Source organism: Carassius auratus, chromosome 30 (assembly GCF_003368295.1).
Source record: "Carassius auratus strain Wakin chromosome 30, ASM336829v1, whole genome shotgun sequence".
Taxonomy (NCBI): Eukaryota; Metazoa; Chordata; class Actinopteri; order Cypriniformes; family Cyprinidae; genus Carassius; species Carassius auratus.
This window is the reverse complement of record NC_039272.1, coordinates 15,534,212-15,556,059: the sequence shown is the minus strand read 5'-3', so window position 1 is coordinate 15,556,059 and position 21,848 is coordinate 15,534,212. Positions and strand designations below refer to the sequence as shown.

The following is a 21,848-nucleotide window of genomic DNA, read 5'->3' as shown; positions in this document are numbered from 1 at the left end:
AAATGGTTTACAGGATGCTGTAAAACAGAGAACAATAAAATCGCAGGAAGTGGATATTTGCCTACTATTAATTAAAAACTATCAATCTGTCATTTGTCAACGATGAAGAAGGTCTTTGTCAAGTTTAACACCTGAGTGAGGCGACTGTGGGTAAAGATATTTTCTGACCAATAGAGTATCAAGACATTACATGAAAACATCAAAAGTACCATGTAACATGAATATAGTAGTAATTAAGGACCAAGTTGTTTTGCCGTGGTTATTATACACTACCTCCGCTCCCTATACACAGAGTAGCCTACGCAGTTTGCATAGGCCACCAACTCCCGGGGAGCAGGGGAAGCACCATACCAGTTGCTCAAAAAAACCTTTAGTTCTATATTAATATTAAAATTAACATATATATAAATAAAAGATAAAGATGAACAACTATGGCGTGAACAGACATCAGCGATCTGGCGCTGAGAAAAAAAAAAAAGAAGAAGAAGCCTGTGCATCAATTTCAGGCAAGGCTGTAACTATGTCTTAAACCATGTCTTTTTAATGTTTTTTTTTTTTTTTTTTTTTTTTTTAAAGACGTTTCTTTCATCAATGCTGATTTTGATCAAAAATACAGGAAAACATTTTTTTGATGTTGACAATAATGTGTTTTAATGTAAGTGAAAATTTAACCACCAACAGCGCATCTAATATTCTCTCTGAGTTTTCATGTTCCCTTACAAAATCTAGCCATGGTTTTACAAATTAAACCAAAAATCATAGTTCTTGTAGCCATGGTAACTACAAATTAACCAAATTAAGTTTTGTTTTCATGGTTTAGTACAAAAAATATATTTTTTTTGTGGTTATAAAATCAGACCAAGCCAACAACAGCCTTTAAAATTACTTGCTTCATTGAATAAAACTGTAAAAATACATAATGTAATACAAAGTAGGCCGAACAATTTATGCACATTACATAGTATTACAAGTGCTTACAAAAGGAGCCAAAGGCCTGGCTACTGCTGCTGTTAGTCCTTTAATACCGACCAAACATTTAATTCAAATATCCTCTTAATCTTTAATTTTTGGCCACCTTTTTGCAAAAGAAATGCGACAGCCTCAATAATTTCTGCAACAAAAATGTGGACATCCCAACTCTTACAAAAAGTTAACCATGGTAGTTAAACTGCTTAGTTTTCTGAATCCTTTATTACTGTATTAATAAAATAAAAAATAGCCATAGGTAACTGCCTAGTGCTACAATTGTAATTTGTAATTTAAAAGTCATGTAATGTGTTTCTGTCTACACATCAAAAGAAATGTGGAAATTCTGTGGAATTTCACAGTGACATTTAGTTCGTTTTTCCCTTGGGGAACTTTAGCTGGTCCACCCAGAAGACAAAAATATCTTAAAATGTTGATATTTGCCTGAACTGTATAATTCATTTTTTTTAGATTGAAGAACAGAAAATGTGGCTTTTACAAACACACCTGGCCTTCTTGTGGCATATAAGATATCAGTGTTCAGTAGCACAGCCGGTGATGAGCTAATTTTACCAGCCTCAGCCGCTGTCTGCTCAGGAGGGAGCAGCTCCCACACCAGTCACAGATACAGCTGCTCAGAATGCTTTCAGTGGTGCATTTCTAGAAACTGCTCTGGATATTTGAACATATTATTATGGCCGGCAGCCATTTCACCCTGGAACCCAAGACTGGTTGCCCATGAAGCTAAGCAGAGCTGAGCCTGGTCAGTACCTGGATGGGAGACCTCCTGGGAAAAACTAGTGCTGCGTTTCCACCGCAGGAACTTTACCCAGGAACTAAGAATTTGGCCTGGTACTTAATGTGTTTCCACCGCAGGAACCGGGAACTAAATAAAGTTCCTGGGAAAAACATGCCCCTCAGAAATGCCGTGTTTCGACCAAAATTACCCGGAACATTTGTACCAGGAACTTTTTTTTCCCCCAGACCTGTTGCGAAAACACATTTTAAAATAGGTGCTGTCTTTATAAATAAACCACAGATTTGAGTTTTAAACAACTACATTTCTCGCCTGAAATACTTTTAAAATTAAATTTCATGACATAATAACAGATATTTTTGAAAATTATCCGAATAAATGGTGGTCAAAAATCACAAAAAGTACCACCTCGCCAGCAGGGACTTTCTGAGGGGCATTTTTTTACCCGGAACTTTATTTAGTTCCTTGTTCCTGCGGTGGAAGCACACAGAGTACCAGCCCAAAGTCCCTAGTTCCTGGGTAAAGTTCCTGCGGTGGAAATGCGGCAAAAGTCCCGGCTGGCGAGGTAGTACTTTCTCAAGGTTCCGGAACTTTCGGGGGCGGGACTTGGGTGCTAAACATCCTGATTGGTTGAGTTCACGTAACATTGGTTGAGTTCAACCACCATTTATTTGGATCATTTTCAAAATATTACTGTTATTGTGTCATGAAATGTAATTTTAAAAGTATTTCAGGCGAGAATGTAGTCGTTTAGCTACTGGCCAATTTTTTTGATTATTATCTATTATTATATATTTATTTATGATTTATTTTAAGCTTAAAAGCTCTTGAAAGATTATGTGTATCTTTAGTCAGATGCATTTACATTTTGTCTGTCTCAAATTTGAAGCCATGTAATTCTAAGTTTTGAGCTAGGACTGAGCTATAAAGAACTGGAAAAGACTTATCACTCAGGATTTGTCAGAAAATTAGAAAATGTACTATTGAAAACTAAGCTGGGTTATCTAACTAAAGATTTGTCTGTGTAACTGAAATGATCAGTCTAACAGACTGCTGTGAATTTAACAACTCTAACAACTTTTGTTCTGTTTTCACACCCCTGAGGACCCTTTTCATGTACTTGCCATTGCTGAGTCTGCACAAAAAATGGCAATAATCCTGCATTGAGGCCAACAACAGAAAGAAATGGGACAGAACCTCCAAATGCTACCATTGCTCAGATGTTGGAGAATCTGAATGCATATTTGGACAAAAGGCTGGAACTGAGGAAGTGCCATGATGACGTGCCAGAAGTACAGCATCATGTACTCAGAGAGTGGACTATGAGCCTTGTCAGACATTAAAAGGGCTTATGGAAAGATGCAGCGCTTAAGGACAAACACCAACAGATATGGCTTGCCTGTAATCTTGCTCAAACTAATTCGACAGCATCTACAGAAATATGAAACTGACAAATTACAATGTGAAAACAAAGCAGAGAAAGCGAAGATTGAGAGCAATGGCTGAACAATTACAAAATCTAAAGGAGGACAAAGAAAGACTGTAACATGATAATGACAAGTTGCTAACTTTGCTCAAGTCTTCAAGCAGCTCTGATAATACTGATGCTGATTTCAACGCACATGCTGAAATTACAAAGGACAACCTGAAAGTTAGACTTGCTCCGGTAATGGTTATGAACAGAAGGTCTGTAGTTGAAACTGACAATGAAGAGGATTGTGAAGATGGTGAATGACGAACTCACACAGTAAAAAAAAAGTGGTTAAGAAATATGTTCCATACAGAACATACCAGCCAGCTACTCCAGAGCAAGTTGACAAGTGGTCAAAAGAATTGCCAGATGTGTACAAGCAGCCACGGAAAGTTTGGCAATTTCTTCAACATGATTGTTAATGTGAACTTAAGAGACAATGACCAAAAAGGACTAACAGAAAGTGTTGAAAGAAGGATTGGTGAGTCTCACGAAAACATTGAGGCTGGATGGGAAGCTGTACAAACCTTCTTGTTTGAACTGAAACCTGCAGAGGTTAAATGGGCTAAAATTACCTCTTGTGTGAAGAAGACAGGAGAAAGTGTTGCAGAGTTCTCGACAAAGATACTGGACTTTTTTAAAGCCCTTAAAATCAGGTATGATGACTGGGACACCATTGGAACAGCATTCATGCAGATTGTTGAATAGAAGTCAAACTCCGAGCTTTGCATTCCAAAACTTAGGACAATTGGGAATGAGCATGAAGACCGTGAATATCTGAGATACTCAATATCTAAAACTCAAGGAAGGTGCAGGCAATGCAATGAGGCAGGACACTGGGTTTGTGATTGCAAGCTGAGCTTAAAACGTCAAAGTGATGATGGGGACAATCTATTAATAAATGCTGTGGAGCCATATGAAAACTGAAGAACCTCTCTCTGCAGCACCAGCTAGCGACATCTCATCCAAAATTCTAATGCATTTATTTGCTGTGTGCCTATTAACAACTGGCCTGGGAGTACAGCTGGAATATAGCAGTGGAGGCTAAAGCTGCTCTTTTTATGAAAGGAGACTCCACATTATTCTAAACTAATAAACTAAACTAAAAGCTGATGGACTCCACATGTATGCAAACAAGACAAGTGAAGACACCATACAGAATGGAAAAGCATACACAGAAACCTCAACTGAAGCCAAAGATGATGTACTAGTAGGCAGTGCTGCTAAACAAGCCGAAAAGGAGAGAGGTGAACATAGAGTGGCATTAAGACTACTTCGGCAAGATGCACAAACAGTATTGCATAGTACACAGATTCAAGGTGAAGCATCTAGAAAGCAATTGTCATTGTTAATGGAAGAAGGCACTAAACTGCATGATGACAACCACTGCAGTAAGGATAACTATAAAGAAAATGCCCTTTTGAACATGTCACAGGCCGGCCCATGTCCAATAAAAAATGTCCAATAAAAAACTAACATCTGACAGCCTTGCCTGACTGATGAAAGACTCAGCCTGGCAGTACACAATGCCAAGAATCAAGTTTTGGCTTCTCCGAAGGGGGGCCATGGTATAGTGCCCAACAAATGGGCAAAGATTAAAAAACCGCATGTGTCACATGAAGAATACAGGTAAGATAGACTAATTGAGGATCTTTTAGTAACTTATGCAGCAGTTAAGGCGCAGGAAAACAATAGATAGGAGGAGGGATAGATGGCAGTATAGTGTTTTTCAGAGTCCAGACATGGCGGGACTAGGGTTTTTAGGCTCTAGCATTTCACCTGAAGATGAAGACATGAATATTTCACCACTGATAAACACTGTAGTGTCCTGCCAACATTAAAAATGAAGGGTTTTATTGGTAACTAAGAATATTTTGTTTTGAAAAGGTATGTTTCCCTTTTCTCTTGTGTATCATTGCAGGTGTTCCAGCTTTACAGAGGATGAGCATAGACATCCAACGCTTGGTCCAAACTGCACTGGACACCTATAGATGAACATGCCTGAACATCCACAGAACACAACGACATCTAAGTATGAAAAGTATGTTTTGTGATGAAAAAAATTATCAAAGGGGGGGATTCAAAGATTATGTTTATCTTTAGTCAGATGCATTTACATTGTGACTGTGTCTCAGATGCTATCAACTCAAACTGTTTACCAAACTGTGGCCCAAATGGCCCATGGAATTAGCCATTAGGTCATCATCAGGTCAGTGCATCATGGGCTGTCCATGGGAGAGGTCCTCTCAGGTCATCATGAGGTTACACTACCATTGACTCTCCATGGGGTGTTATTGTATTGTTTGTAGCACATTTGTTACCAGGTATAAAGGTCTGGCCTTGCAGACAGTACTTTGGGTTAAGATTGTTTGAGGGATGACATGCTAACATCGCTTCTGAAAAACTGCTACATTTCCACCTTCAATAAATTTTTGGTCAAGCTTTCTTATTTTGTCTAGAGAAATCTAGTACATTGGCGAGCCACCCAAACTACTGCTCAGCCAAATATAGCCAAATCTAACACTCCATTCTCCATTCATTGTAACTGCATGGAAAAGAACAGCTAGTACATTTTTCAAAATTAATTATTTTGTGTTCCACAGGAAACAAAAACGTCTTTCAGGGTTGGAATCAGTTTGAGGTTGAGTAACTGATGACAGTTTTTTTAATTCATTTTTGTGTGAACTAATCTTTTAAATGAAATCCTGTGGGACATCACTTTCTACTGCATAATGATGATCAGTGGGAGCCCATTTTCAAGGGTATTAAATCATGTTTGCAATTGGTAGTATGACAAAAGTAGTTGTTCAAAAAAAAAATGATTTTTTTATTATATTTTTATGTGTTTTTGATAGCTGACACATCACCTATGTGGATGCATGCATGGACTTATTAACTTCATTGATAATAGTTCAGCATGTCTTTTGGATTTCAGCTCATCTTTATGTAACTCAGAGACTCATTGTGTTTGAGAATGTTCAGCTCAGTGTGTCTGTACGACAAACTGTGTGTCTGTACAACAAACTGTGTGTCTGTGTTTTGTGATGGAATGCTATAGCATTACAGCTCGGTGCGGTCTGCAGCCAGTAAAACGTGGTGTTGCCATAGTAACCGCCTGAGATGTTTTACCAAAATGCCCTTGTCGACCTGATAGCAAAACATGCATATGAAATGTAAAATTATGACAGCGTGTAATCATACCACAACACATGCATACACTAAAAACCAACTCATCCGTGATTAAACAAAACTGATACTTATCAGAGGCTTGTCAAAATATGACTGAATAAGATTGTTTGATAAATTAAACAATGGCTTTTGTAATGTAGCTGTTGCCATGGCAGATGTAGACGAACAATATTGCGTCTTAAAACTGCATCTGATTTTAAACAGACTCTTAAGAGGCACATTTCATTCATGAAAATTAATAAGGAAAATATTGAAAGCAGAAATATGACTCATCAAAGGGACTTCTGGTGAAAGATGGCAATTTAGCCTCCTTGGAAATTTTGGCAATTTATTAAACTGAACTTTCATAATGAATTTAAAATCAGATTGCATAATGCTAAAATTGATAACACATGACATTATAAACTGCTGATTTTATGTACTATCACAAACTCTTCTAAGTTTCTTTTCTGTTCACATGAAGAGTTATTTTGTCAGGTTAGGGTTTATTGCCGAAATTTGTTTTAATTACAAATATAATACACTTGGCCAATTTTATTTTTATTGGTGTATGTACCCCTGACACAAATGTCTCATCTTTTTCTCAGGGTCTGTTCTGTTTATTTCAATTATTTACTTAATAAAGCACATTTTCACACCCATACCAATTCAGCAATATTATTTAAAAAATAATGTGTCTCAGTTCTGCTATCAGCCAGTTATATTTGACCAAGAATACAAGTAATATCAGGACACTGCTGAGCCCTTGCAATAATACAGCATAAAAATAATTAAGTACATGCCACGTCTGTGAGCTACATGTGAAGCTACTTTACAAGTTATTAGTCTCAGTTCTCAAAAGGAAGCAGACAGAAACTATTATGTTTTGGACTATCTGGTAATATTTATAGCCCCAAATGATTTCACCAGAATCTCTATTCTTTTTTATGTTGTAAAAGCTCCCAGACGCAGATATAAACATGCCATTAGCCAATTTATGTGTGTGTGTGTTTGAGAGTGTGTGCAACACAACATTAACAACCCTGGAATCCTCTCAAGATGTCAGTAAAGCTTGCAGAAAAAGAACCATCTGCATAGGCACAAAAATGGAGCCCGCTTCTTTTAACAGAGGGGCGGTTAAAAAAAGACTGAAGGAGAGCATAAAAGAGAGGGAGACGGGAAAGGGAAAAAAGGAAAAGAAACCAGATTGCGACAGTCGATATTAAAACATGCAGCGAGTGAGAGAGAAAAGGAGAGAGAGAAAGAGAGGGTGGAGAGAGAGAAAAGCGAGCTGCAGGCCTTTCCACGGGGACAAACTAGCAGAAAGGCATCTCGCAGTTCTTTTCTCTCTCTCTTTCTCTCTCTCAACATCCTAACGGCAATTGATTTGTGTATGAAAAGCTGGGCGCTTTTCGCCCCCCTTTTGGGCTGTGCGTTTTGAGTGATCAGCTGATGAAGAGACTGGCTGCGCGCTGCAATGCTGGTTTGCTAATTCTCTCTCCTCCAGACTGGAGCCAGCCTGGAGACCACAGTCAGGTAAATCGCCCTCTCTCTCTCTCTCTCTCTCTCTCTCTCTCTCTCTCTCTCCCTCTTGCTCTCTCTCCTGCGCATAGAGCACGCAATCACACCAGGCTTCAGCACATGGGCACACAGACAGAAAGTGAGAGAGTGAATGTGTGTGTGTGTGTGTGTGTGTAAGTGTGAATTGTGTCTGGTGAAGGAAAGCATTGCCCAGACAAATCGGTTGTGTGGATCCTGACACCTTTTTTTCCCTCTTTCTTTGTAGATTTGTATAGCGTAACAAGGTTTTTAACTTGCTGCACCAAGTACAGACTCTTCTGAGTGTGCTATTCGCAAGCACCCTTCATGTTCTGTGTGCAGCGGTTCAGTTGTGCGTCTGTGCATGCGAGCGTATGTGTGTGTGTCAGTGTGCATTCCATTATTATGCTGTTGATTATTAGGCCTCCTTCCTTCCACATGGTCCCCTGGGGTACGTGTGAATAAATGCATTCCGTTTGTTTCTCTGTCTTTCATATTTGTCTTGCGTCCATGTAGAGGATATTTGCATGAAATGTCAGTACATTGGGTCTTGTTTTTGTCTGATTTTTTTTTTTTTTTTTTTTTTTTGTATAAAAGTATATGAAAGCGTTTTGTGCGCCACGCTCGTGTATGATTTAGACATCAATGGCTGGCGATGCCTGCATAGCGTCATACTCAGAATTCATATTTTCATCCCTCTCATAAGCTCTCTGCGGCAGGCATATCACTGCATTTTAATTGCATTTGTGTAAAACATAGACTCGGCTGCACACACACACACACACACACACACACACACACAGTGAATTCCGCATTTAAGGCGTGTGCACGTTGCTAGCCGCTGCATTCTAGTCCCGTTTTTAATGAGACGCGTTCGGCGCACCGTATGGTGAACCGTAAGCCACTGCTCCGTTATGTCAGGTGTGTTGGCTGGAGATCAACATCGCCGTAAACGTCACGTCAGTGCACCAGCGTCTCCTGCCTCCACAGCAACCCCTGTGTTGGATCATACAGAGCTAGTGGGGTCTTTATCAAATATTAAAATGGAAGTGAAAGCAGCTGCTCGTGTTAGAGGGGACTGAAGATTGAAGGCAGATTGCCTGGTGAGATTTATAGCCATGGATGATGAATTGGACCTGGAAGTGCTCAGATGAAAGGCCAGAAAAAGTTATTTAAACTGCTTAGTAATTTAACGCTGACTCTCTTGCTTTATTATTATTACTTAAAATTCAGTGTGGCTATTCAACATTCTGCAAACTTATCATAGTTAATAGCGCATTAATTACCATAAAGTTTCATCTGTTATTTGCATAGAAAGTTGATGATGGCCAGAAACACTATGTTTAAATTAGATTCTGTGATGGTTATTTATACTACAGTAATGATTTGAAAATTCACATGCATCATGCAATTAATATACATACATACATACATATATATATATATATATATATATATATATATATATATATATATATATTTATTTTAAAGTTTAATTCATTAAAGGAATAGATAACCCCAAAATGAAAATTTTCTGAAACTTACTGTACTCTCCCTCAGGCAATCTATAATGTAGATGAGTAAGACTGGAGAAACCTAGCATTATATTGCTCACCAGTGAATCCTCTGTAGTGAATGGGTGCTGTCAGAATGATAGTTCAAACTTGATAAAAAAATATTACACAAGTCCTCAAGTAATCAACAGAACTCCATCAATTGATGTCTTGACTAAGACTAATGTCTTAATGAAGTGGAAAACTCAATAAACAAATACATCAAGAAGTTTAAACCATTGCCTTAGACTAGCATTTAAGTTATATGTGTTTTATAGCATTTATTAATCTTGGAACATGAATTTACAATGAACAATAGTATATTTATAAATTAACATTAAAATGGACCTTGAGTCAATAAATAAATATTCTATCTATCTATCTATCTATCTATCTATCTGTCTGTCTGTCTGTCTGTCTGTCTATTTATAAAAAAGTATAAACAAAATATAACTTCTTTCTTGTTAAATGAAAAGTGAAAAACTATTCATAGTTGTAGTTTTATTTTTATTTTTACCTGAAACATGCACAGTGAGGATATTTTTAAGTTCCAGTTCATGATCACAGTTTTATATTTTTAAACAGTACTGCTCATCACTGTTTCCATATCTTTTACTTAGTCTCAGGCCATCCAAAACGGAGTGTCTGAGGTTATGGAGGAGGAAAGCAACTTGAAGAAACGAAAAAAGCGATCAACAAGGCAACCAGGGCTCTGAGACTGGTCAGGAGGTGGTGGAGAAAGTCAAAAAGCGACGGGGTCGCCCTCCTGCCGAGAAACTGCCGCCCAACCCTCCCAAGCTCACAAAACAGATGAACACCATTGTAGACATGGTCATCAACTATAAGGACATGTCAGTAGTTAAACACACAGACTTAATAGGTTGTTGTTGGGTGTTTTTATTTCTTGACATGATGTAAATCGTGAAACTGAAACTTTGCAAGTTCATTCTCTTTCCCTTTATTTTCACATGTGTACTTCATGGCAGACAATACAATAACATGCATAACAGCTTCTTTTTTTTACCAATTCTTTAATATATCACTGTTCTACAGGTTGGGCCGACAGATCAGTAAAGGTTTCGTTCAGCTGCCCTCAAGAAAAGAGGTGCCAGAGTACTACGAGCTCATCCGCAAGCCAGTCGACTTCAGGAGGATCAGGGTAAACTATCAGAATGTTTATTCGTTATATCCTACAATCCTGTATCATTTTTCTAAAATGTCCAATTCTCATCCTCCGCTTCTATCATCCCCTTTTGCAACAGAGCTTACTGTATATCCGCAATGACATCATTAAGAAAAGTTTTGATTTCGCTCATCACACAGGTTGAGTTTTTTTTTGCTGGCTGTGTTTTAAAGCGATATGAAGGAAGTAGAATTATTTAATTAACAGATTTAACAAAAATCTGTCATTACTTTAAAAGTTTCATTGGACAATGTGTATGGCTGTTAATATACATTTTTGATTGTTCATGTACTCTTTTGGATCTTTTCTGGTTTTGTTTATGCAGGAGAGAGTACGTAATCACAAATATAGGTGCATTGCTGACCTGGAAAAGGATATCATGCAGATGTGCCACAATGCTCAGACGTTTAATCTGGAAGGATCTCAGGTTTGATTTATGTATATTTTCTTCTTATAAAAATACTTTTTAATTTTTTTTTCTTCTTTGCATTAACTGAGCATTGCAATGGTAATGCAAAATTTATGCAAATAGATACATTTACATATGCATTTAATAATTTAGCAGACGCTTTTATTACTTACAAATGAGAACAATAGAAGCAATAAGAAAAACAAGAGAACAAAAACAGTATAAAAGTGCCATGATAAGTCTCAGTTAGCAGAGATGGGACCAAGTCACACATGTGCAAGTCTCAAGTAAGTCTCAAGTCTTAACCTTCAAGTCTCAAGTAAGTCCCAAGTATTTTTTTCTTGGGCAAGTCAAGTCAAGTCAAGTCACAAGCTATGTCAAGTCAAGTCCAAGTCAAGTCACCTTAATATTGTTATTTTACCTGCAGAATCTGATCTTAATAAAGTTAAAAGACAAGATATAAGTAACATATAATATAATTATTTGGATTTGCATTGTAAATACTCATGTTCAGTAAAATACATCATGGAATCAAACAAAATTGTAACTTCCTAAAATTATTTATTTTTCACTTCTGCCAACAGTGTTTGAAATGTTTTACATTTTCAACATTGAGTCCATAAAACTAAACATCCAACAGACTCCTCTCTCTCTCTCTCTCTCTCTCTCTCTCTCTCTCTCTCTCTCTCTCTCTCTCTCACACACTCTCTCTCTCAGAGTATAGAGAGTATATTGTTTCATACTTTTTTGTTATGTACAGTACAGACCAAAAGTTTGGACACACCTTCTCATTCAAAGAGTTTTCTTTATTTTCATGACTATGAAAATTGTAGATTCACACTGAAGGCATCAAAACTATGAATCAACACATGTGGAATTATATACATAACAAAAAAGTGTGAAAAAACTGAAAATATGTAATATTCTTGGTTCTTCAAAGTAGCCACCTTTTGCTTTGATTACTGCTTTGCACACTCTTGGCATTCTCTTGATGAGCTTCAAGAGGTAGTCACCTGAAATGGTCTTCCAACAGTCTTGAAGGAGTTCCCCGAGAGATGCTTAGCACTTGTTGGCCCTTTTGCCTTCTGTCTGCGGTCCAGCTCACCCCTAAACCATCTCGATTGGGTTCAGGTCCGGTGACTGTGGAGGCCAGGTCATCTGGCGCAGCACCCCATCACTCTCCTTCTTGCTCAAATAGCCCTTGATGCCTTCAGTGTGACTCTACAATTTTCATAGTCATGAAAATAAAGAAAACTCTTTGAATGAGAAGGTGTGTCCAAACTTTTGGTCTGTACTGTACATAACAAAAAAGTATGAAACAACTGAAAATACGTCATATTTATATTCTGTACTGTATATATATATATATATATATGTATGTAATATGCACTTCTCATGACTGGGTAATCGCGGCAGCTACATTTGTTTTTCTGATTAATTGTTTTGCTCTATGAGAAAGACAAGGTAACAAAATATTCGGGGCTTATGCCCCCTTAGCCCAACCCTAGCGGCGCCCTTGGAATGCGTTTTTTTGACGGCCTGCTAGCGGATCATTAGGGGCTGTTCACATCACGTCTTTTGTGCGCGCAAGTTCGTTATTTCCAATGTAGGCGCGCGGTATGCGCGCTCATAATGGAAGCAACGCGCTCAACATCTAAACTTTTCAGAATGCCGCAAGCGCACCGCAGGTCATGTGACAATAACTAACCAATCAGCTTCATCCTTTCTCGTATCAACGTTGAAAGCTCAGCTAAGATGAAGGAACAGCTGTTCATAGCTGTATATGGATTGCCATTTTGAAATGAATTTAGTAGCAGAGCTACTGCGAGCGATTTTTAGTGCTGCAAATCCATTTATCCTTTGCTGAAATTTCCGCGTTTTCATTGAGAGAGAGCGTGTCATGGATGCTTAGCAACGACAGACACCCCAGGAGCACTTCTGCCCGAGCGCTTTGGAAAGAAGTAGAAAGCGGCGCGACTAGCGTTTTCCACGCGTTTTTAGGCGCGAACTACTGAAGACAAAAGCGATGGCCCTCGGTACCTCTCAGGCTGACATGTTGATGTGATGTGATATCTGATTTAAGTGGGCGTGGTGTGTGTAAGGTAGAGAGGGCATGACTGATGATTGTGTCCTGATCCAGTCACGACGCTATTCTCAGCCTGCGCTCCAGCTGAGTAATCAAATTTATTTAAAAAAATAATTGATATATTTTATATTCAAACTGAAAACATGATGTAATTAACACTCAAGTCATTCAAGTCATCGTGTCTCAAGTCAAGTCAAGTCCCGAGTCTTTAACTTCCAAGTCCGAGTCAAGTCTCAAGTCCTAAAAATAGCGACTCGAGTCGACTCGAGTCCAAGTCACCAAGTCACAAGTCCCCATGTCTGTCAGTTAGTCTAGCACAGAAAACGTAGCTATATGTTTTTTTTTCCCCTCAATAATAGAAAAGAAAAAGTTAGTGCTAGTATTAGTTGGTCAAGTGCTGGCAAAAAAATTCAAAAAATTTTTTTGAAAATGAATAAAGACTCAGCTGTTTGAATTGCAATTGGGAGGTCATTCCACCAGCTGGGCACAGACCAGGAAAAGGTCAGTGAGAGTGATTTTTAACCTCTTTTGGATAGCACCACAAGGCACCATTTACTTGCAGAATGCAAGCCTCTGTAGGGTGCATAAGTTTGAACTAGTGGGTTTAGGTATATTGGTGCCACGCCAGTGGCCGTCTTGTAGGCAAGCATCAGTAACCTTGAATTTGATGTGAGCAGCTACTGGTAGCTAGTGTAACCTGATGAGGAGAGGAGTAACGTGAGGTTTTTTTTGGCTCATTGAAGACGACTCTTGTTGCTGCATTCGGGATCAGTTGCAGAGGCTTGATAATACATGCAGGAAGGCCCACCAGGGGAGCATTACAATAGTCCAGTCTGGAGAGAACAAGAGCTTTGACAAGAAGTTGTGTGGCTAGCTCTGACAGGAAGGGTCTAATCTTCCTAATGTTGTATAAGGCAAATCTGCAGGACTGCGTTGTTGTGGCAATATGGTATGTGAAGCTTAACTGATGATCAATCACAACTCCTAGGTTTCTGGCTGTCCTGGAAGGAGTTATGATTGACGAACCCAGCTGTATAGAGTAGTTGTCATGAAACAATGGGTTATCTGGAACCACAAGCAGTTCTGTCTTAGTAAGGTTGAGCTGAAGGTGATGGTCATTCATCCAGCTAGAAATGTCACTCAGACAGGCTGCAATGCGAGCAGCTACTGTCAGATCATCTGGTTGGAATGAGAAGAGTTGATTGTCATTAGCATAGCAGTGATAGGAAAAGCCATGCTTCTGAATGACAGATCCTAATAACGTCATGTAGATGGAGAAGAGAAGTGGTCCAAGCATTGAGCCTTGAGGAACTCGAGTAGCAAGAAGTTGTGAATTAGAAACCTCACACCTCCAAGTAACCCTGAAGGATCTACTGGAGAGGTAGGACTTAAACCACAGGAGTGCAGTTCTGAGGGTTGACAGTAGAATCTAGTGGTTAATGCTGTCAAAAGCAGCAGACAGATCCAGCAAGATGAGTACTGATGATTTGGAAGCTGCTCTTGCCAGTCGCAGGGCTTCAGTAACTGAGAGCAGGGCAGTCTCAGTTGAGTGGCCCTTTTGAATCCAGACTGGTTGCTGTCCAAGAGGTTGTTCTGTACAAGACACATAGAGAGTTGGTTGAACACAACTCATTCAAGTGTCTTTGCAATGAATGGAAGAAGGGATACCGATCTGTAGTTTTCTAAAAGTGCTGGTTTTAGAGATGGTTTCTTAAGCAGTGGGCTTACCCAAGCCGAGTAGTACCAGATGAGTACCGTCCTCAGGAAAGTTTTTGATAGTAACATATCCAACTCCTCCAAGAAGTTTCCCAGTTGATCTGGGGGACAACAAACGACTACAAAGTGGATTTTAACGAGTTGATAATAGTAATTGCATGTGATTCAAATTAACTGTTGCCTGTAAGAGAAGGTTGAAGATCAAATTTCCATTCATTTGAGACAAGAAGGACCTCCACCCCTCCCAGTCGTGCGTGGGGTGTGGGAAAAAGTGAAATTAGTGGAGAGGGCTGCAGGACTGGCACTGTCTTCAGGTTTGATCCAAGTCTCAGTTAGGGCCATGAGGTTGAGTAGCAATAGAAGAAATAAATTCTGCTTTCAGCAGAGTGGCAGTTCCAGAGACCAACTGGAATAGAGAGTAAAGTAGAATAGGTCAGAGGGACAGGCCGTAGATTGTTGGGATAGGCCTGCTTCCAACGTACAGTGCAGAGATTTGAAAGCACATAGTGAGTACAGGTGACCTAAATAAGTATTTAGAGAATTAAGAGAACAAGCTATACAAAAAGTAAAGAAAGGGGAGAAAAGCAATACTCAAGTGCCTTGTCGGTGTCCTTGCTCGGTGGAGTCACGCATGTAGAGTTGATGGTCTTTACACTCTTCTGTCTTCACACGAGGATGCTTCACACAAGTGCTGCCGTGACCGCTGCCATGGTGAAACTAACCACTTTTAGATTTGCCTGAGTACTTGTTATTGAAGTCAATAACTATTTAGCAAACCAAAACTGGAGTGTCCGCGAACAAACATGACTTGATCACGTATTTACCATGGTAAATCACAGTAAGTGAAAACAAAGTTTCCTTGCAACGACAACCATGCTGAAATCTAATGAGAAAAACAAAGCAAAACACTTACAAACTGCTGCCCTTCTCTGTTGCTCGACTGCTTCTTCTAACAAGGGCTTTCAAACAGGTAAATACGTTTTTTTTTTCTGGCATTGGCCACGCTTTACTATTTAGCAAACCAAAACTGGAGAGTCCCGCGATATGCAAACATGAGAACAAACGCAACTTAATCACATATTTACCAGGGTAAAACACAGTAAGTAAAACACAGTAAATAAATTTAACATGTTTTTAGATTTGTTGTTCCAAACCTGTATTATTTTCTTTAGTTGAACACAGAAGACAACAGTTTGAAGAATATTGGTAACCAAACAGTTGTCTATAGTGACTGACTTGATAGAACATTATTTTTTTTCTTTCATATCATGGAAGTCAATGGCCACCATCAGCTCTTGGATTTCCAACTTTCTTCAAAATATCTTCTTTTGTGCTCAACAGAAGAAAAAAAAAATACTGATATTGAACATTAATGATATCTGTAATACATGTATGTTGTTCTGTTCCGTTTACTCTGGGGGATTATTGCTACTCTCCCTGCTCTTATCTATGTTAGGCTGCATGGATATATAGAGAGCTCTTGGCCAGAATGGATCCATACTGCCAGTCCAACCTGTATGCTAATTGTCAATCATTTTTGATGATAGTGGTCCTGAAAGGATTATAACTGTCCCCACAATGAGCCTGAATATTTGGTTTAGTGAATCTAACTGATGAATTGTGTGGAGATTGTAAAATTTCTCTCTATATCTTAGATCTTTGAGGACTCCATTGTTTTGAAGTCTGTTTTTGAGAGTGCAAGACAGCGAATAGTGGAGCTCAGCGAGGAAGACAATGATGCTGTTGGAAGCAGTGAAGCAGATGGTGGCCAACTTTTAAATCTAGATCGTAAGTCAAAATGCATACGCTGTCTCTTCCAGTTACAGATGCAATAGATTCTAATCAGTAAAACCGAAAATACAATAAATGCGTAAGTGATGCATAAGTAATGAATACTATGAATCAAAATCAGTCAAATTATTCATCATAAAGTCTGTATTCTTTGTGTAGAATGTGTTAATGTTTTTGTCTTAAAAGCTCCTGTTTCCGAATCAACAAATCCCAAGTTGGATGAAAAAAAGGAGAAAAATAAAACCGATCCTAGTAATACCAGTTCAAAGGAGGTCACAAACAGTGATGAAGACCTTGGCAAAGAATGTGAGAATAACACAAGAGGACTATTAAATTAGACCCCAAATGACAGTCTGATAAAAATAGCATTGTATGCCATTTTAAGAACATTGTATGGCCATTTCAGTCCAGTTTCCTTGATGTTTCGGTCAAGAAATTGCTCAGAATGTGATCTCTCATTATTACGGTTGCTTAAAACTCCTTTGTAAAACCTTTGTATTCTAAAAATAACATTGTTAATGCAGTGCTTCTGCAGTGATACATCTGAAATTGGCATTGTTTTAATGTATTTATAAAATGTAAATAAGTCATAAACCCAAAATAGGTATAAAATATCATTGTAAAAAAAGGTCTGTCAGTTCGGACTGCCTGAAAACTTTCACTCTTTTTGGATGGAAAATTGGTGGTATGACATTATGATATTGTATGATCATTTAAACGGATGCATTCAATCTTTCAAGATGGTATAAGCTGTGCTAAATTTGCAAGCTATTATGTCTCTGTTTCAGAGAATTTTTAATCTGTGGTTTTTGTGACTGAACACTTTGTCATTCCCTCTTTGTATGTTTCCCTTTCTTCATTAAACGTTAATATCTATTTTATTTTTTATTTTTTTAAAGGAACATTTTTATCCAGCAGCTCTTTATCCTTCTTTAGTTATCACAGGGTTTTAACTATCTATATACATAGAGGAGTTAGGGCATGATGGCAATGTATTCTTTGGTGACAGATCAGATACTGCCCTCAAAGAGAGGCACCTACTGATGCTGTCACGTTTGTGTGTTCAGTTTATGATGGACGGGAGAACTGTAGTGTTTGTAGACAGATTCTGCAAATTAAAGTGTATGGGGTTTCTATGATGTGAAAGGACAAGGTTTGAGTCATCATATTACAAAAATAAAAGATTTTATGAAATCACAGGCACCAATGTGGATCAGTTTCCTCTTTTGCTTTGTAGGTAATCAAAAGCTGTTGTACACATTCACATTAGGATATTTTTACCCTTACTAAAGCAGATTTCATGAGCTGTAAGTATTGCAACAATAAGTAAGCATTGAGTTTCTATTATTAATCTGAGTGATCTGGCTTTTTAAATATTTTATTTTACTGATGTCTTGTTACACTGATTCGTGAATAGCACTTTTTTTTGTTGTTAAATAAGGATAATGCTACAAAATCAAAAGCTACAATGTAATGCTACAAAATAATACTTTTTTAAATAAAAGGTAAAAATGAATTAAATTAATTTAAGAATACTTGAATGATTAAAATAAGTATTATTATTATTATTATTAATCCATTGCATATTTAATAGAATACCTAGAAACAGTGTGCAGTGATACATAATATGAAACACTCACAGTCTTGTTATTTTTTTCTGTGATGCCTCTGGGAAATTCTGTTTTTTTGGGGGGGTTTTGTGTGTGCCTGTGTGTGTGTATAGTGCTCTATGCAGGACATGTAATTAAATCACAGAACTGTGGTTTTTAGGTCAAAACCCAAACCATAATATGAAACTTGTAACAAATCAGTGTTGGGGGGTTGCAGCTACATTTACAACAAAATTACCCGTTATTAAGAGATCATGCATCATAAGGAAAGCCAAAGAACGGTCCAAGAAGAAGAATATGCAGGGACAAGGATTTATTCCTAAAGTCATATGAATGTTATTATTATATTCTCTTTTTTTGTATTTCCATGAAAGAAATTAAGAAATATTTTTATTATTAATTCATAATATATTAGAGCATGTTATGTTATGTCCTGTTTAACAAACAATTGTGGTATTTAGTTTCCCTGAGGCATAAATAATATTTGGATATGTTTGTCGAAATTTCTTATCTTAATAACTACGGTTCATAGCTAAACCTGCATAGCTAAACTTGATTTAGTAGGCAAGATTTTTTTAATCCTGGTGTGCTATAACAATCCAAACTAATTAATATGCTGCAGGAACTGTTCAATAATTGGCAGTATCATGTTAGCAGGCTGTTGGTGGTAGTATAGGCTAATTACAAAATGTTTGGCTGATTAAGGAGCTGAGCAACAAACAAGCAAGCAATATTTACTAGAGAAACAATTCCTGACCAAACTGTCCAATACAATAATATTTCATGTGTTTCATAATAGAGAGAAGAAAAAAAAAGAGTTTAATTAATTCAGGTTAGAAACAACTGGCGAAGAATAGAGAGGAAGTTTGTTATTTGTAGCGGTTGTTAGAGCCATTGTGATAGTAATTGTACTATTTACAGTGATTGTTGAAGGGGTTTTTTCTTTATGTTAGTCCTGAACTTAAAAGTAATTTTAGTAGACCAAAAGTAGTAGACCAGTTACATTTTTTTTTTTATGTCAGACCAGATCGACGCTATAGCACTGATGTCCTCAGTAATTATAGAAATAACATCACTGGCACCAACTCACACAACTGTGACTTTACAATAAGGATCAGTTAGCAATATTATTAAAGGCATTACATATCATAATCTAACAATAAACAACAGATGAGTGATTAAATCACCATATAGCGATTTCCAATGGCCCATTAAAAATAAAAATATATAGTTTTATAGGCTTGTAATACAATTAAAAATAAAGTAAGATATTTTTTTTTTGCAGCACCTTAATATTAGTGTCCTCTTATCAAGATGTATTTTCATAGAATCTTTGAGTTGCACATATGATCCTTAGTTTAAATATTAAAACAGCGAGCAGTACCTAAAACTATATTTATAACCTTTTAAGCTATAAAACTAATTGCAACGAAGTTCAACGAAGACATACAGTATAATTACTGCATGTGAGTATTTCACAAAACCACAAGATGGAGCCAATAAACTAAAGCAGTAGTTAAAGCTCAACATGGGATAGCAAAATAGCAGCACGTCTGCACCAGTAATTCAAAAGGTTTTTATCTTCTTTTTGAGACATACATTTTTTGCAAGCATACTAGTAATATTAATAGGAAAGAGATGGGACAAATATCCTTCTTTAAAAGGATGGTTCAACCAACAAATGCAAATTTTGTCGTTTTTGTCATGTTTAATTAACCCTCAAGTAAGATGTTCCAAACCTGTATGACTTTCTTTTTTTCTGTTCAGCACAAAAGAAGATATCTTGAGGACTGCTGGTATAGGCGAAGAGCTGACGGTCATTGATTTACACAGTATGAAACAAATACAAATAAATTATATATGTATATGGAAGTCATTGGCTACTGTCAATGTTTTCCAACTACCAACATTAGTCAAAATATCTTCTTTTGAATTCAGAAGAACAAAGGAAATTGATACAGGTTTGGAACAACTTTATACTCTATGTTGTGGTAAAGGATCTCACTCCTAAAGAAGAGTGACAAAAATGTATTTTAACAAATAATTAATTTTTAGACAATAAATATGTGAAAGATAAAGGTCAAGGTGGGTGAAGCACATGAAACTGAAAGAAAGTGTATTTCATCATGCAGTTGTGTGGAGATATCAGAAGCAGGTAAATAAAGGGAACTAAAACATCAAATGAAGAGAACTTGTGCAGTTTCTTTGACCTGTTTTGCGTTGTGCAGCAGAACAAAGAAAAACACGTTCATGTTAGACAGGCTTCAGGCTTTACCGATATCAAAGAAAACTCTTTTCTAGCTCGTATTTCACAGAAAGATCATAATGGAATTCATGCTACTGTCAAAAGCAATATGAGGAAGGAGGAGAACAAGATTATTGCCATGTCAATGTACTCAAAATCCATTAGAAAAACATTATTAAGCTTGACTGCTGCTGATCACCCCACTTTTATTGGGTGGAATTTATATTGTTTGTCTTCAGCAAACATAGATCCAGTATGTTATGCAGAATGTATATGTATTTCCTAGTCTATTTGCATATATATTAAGCTTCACATATTACTTACAAATTGGCTATTACAGTTTGCAACTTACATGATGACAATTGTTGTTAGGAACAATCTATTTTAGGTAATATAATTGGACTACTTTTTTGATTACTTTTCCTGTTCATTTTGAACTCATTGGACAAAAGTCTGTTTTTCATTCATTGTAATTGTTTTACTATTTAGATTTTACTGAAATTTGCTAGTAAGACTATTAGTAAGTTATTGGCTATTTATTTGCTGTAGGTCTTCTTGGTAACACTTTAGTATAGGGTCCAATTTACACTAATAACTAGTTGCTTATTAGCATGCCTATTATTAACATATTGGCTGTTTATTAGTGCTTATAAAGTACATATAATGCATGACATCAATAATCCTACCCAATACCCTAAACTTAACAACTGCCTTATAAACTATTAATAAGCAGCAAATAAGGAGTTAACTGAGGCAAAAGTCATAGTTAATGGTTAGTTAATAGTGAGAATTGGACCCTAAAATAAAGTGTGACCGTCTTCTTGCATATGTAGTACTGTTAGTACTTAAATGAAAAAATAGCTCCAAACTGATGTGACTGAAAGCGTATAATACTGCACACGCACACTGCTAAACAAATCCATTTCGAGGACATTTTTGGAAACATCAACAAAAGAAGGTCTGAGAAGGGACAAAGTGTTTTTCAAACAAAAGATCTTGTTGAAAGAGAGGCCTATAGACGTTCAGTATTTGAGGATCAAAACGTCAGAGGAAGATGGAGAAGAATCTTTAAAAAAAAATTTACAATTTAAATGATGCAGTAGGTATGACAGTGTGCCAAGAACATGTCATGCTGAACAAGTCCCTGGTGTTCTGTTCACTAACAAGGGCAGTTTTTGACATATGCCAAAACATTCTATAGCTACAATTCTTTCTATAATCTTCAGATGATCATCAGCATTGTGTGCTTGTCAAATTTTATGTCAAGATGCATCTATGGTGCAATTATTTTAACATTTTTGAAACTGTGAGAATGGTTTGAGAGGAACCTTCAACCAAAGGATGGCACACGACT

General features: G+C 37.3%; 1 protein-coding gene across 1 annotated transcript; it reads left to right on the top strand.

Moving 5' to 3' along the window:
- The first annotated feature begins 7,600 nt into the window (after nucleotides 1-7,600).
- LOC113049378 (probable global transcription activator SNF2L2) lies at nucleotides 7,601-17,841 on the top strand. Its single transcript, XM_074559829.1, is given in 7 exon segments — nucleotides 7,601-7,898; nucleotides 10,075-10,137; nucleotides 10,139-10,305; nucleotides 10,508-10,613; nucleotides 10,963-11,064; nucleotides 16,504-16,636; nucleotides 16,826-17,841. Coding segments are annotated over 7 exon segments (807 nt in total). The 5' UTR covers nucleotides 7,601-7,814; the 3' UTR covers nucleotides 16,978-17,841.
- Nucleotides 17,842-21,848: the final 4,007 nt, after the last annotated feature.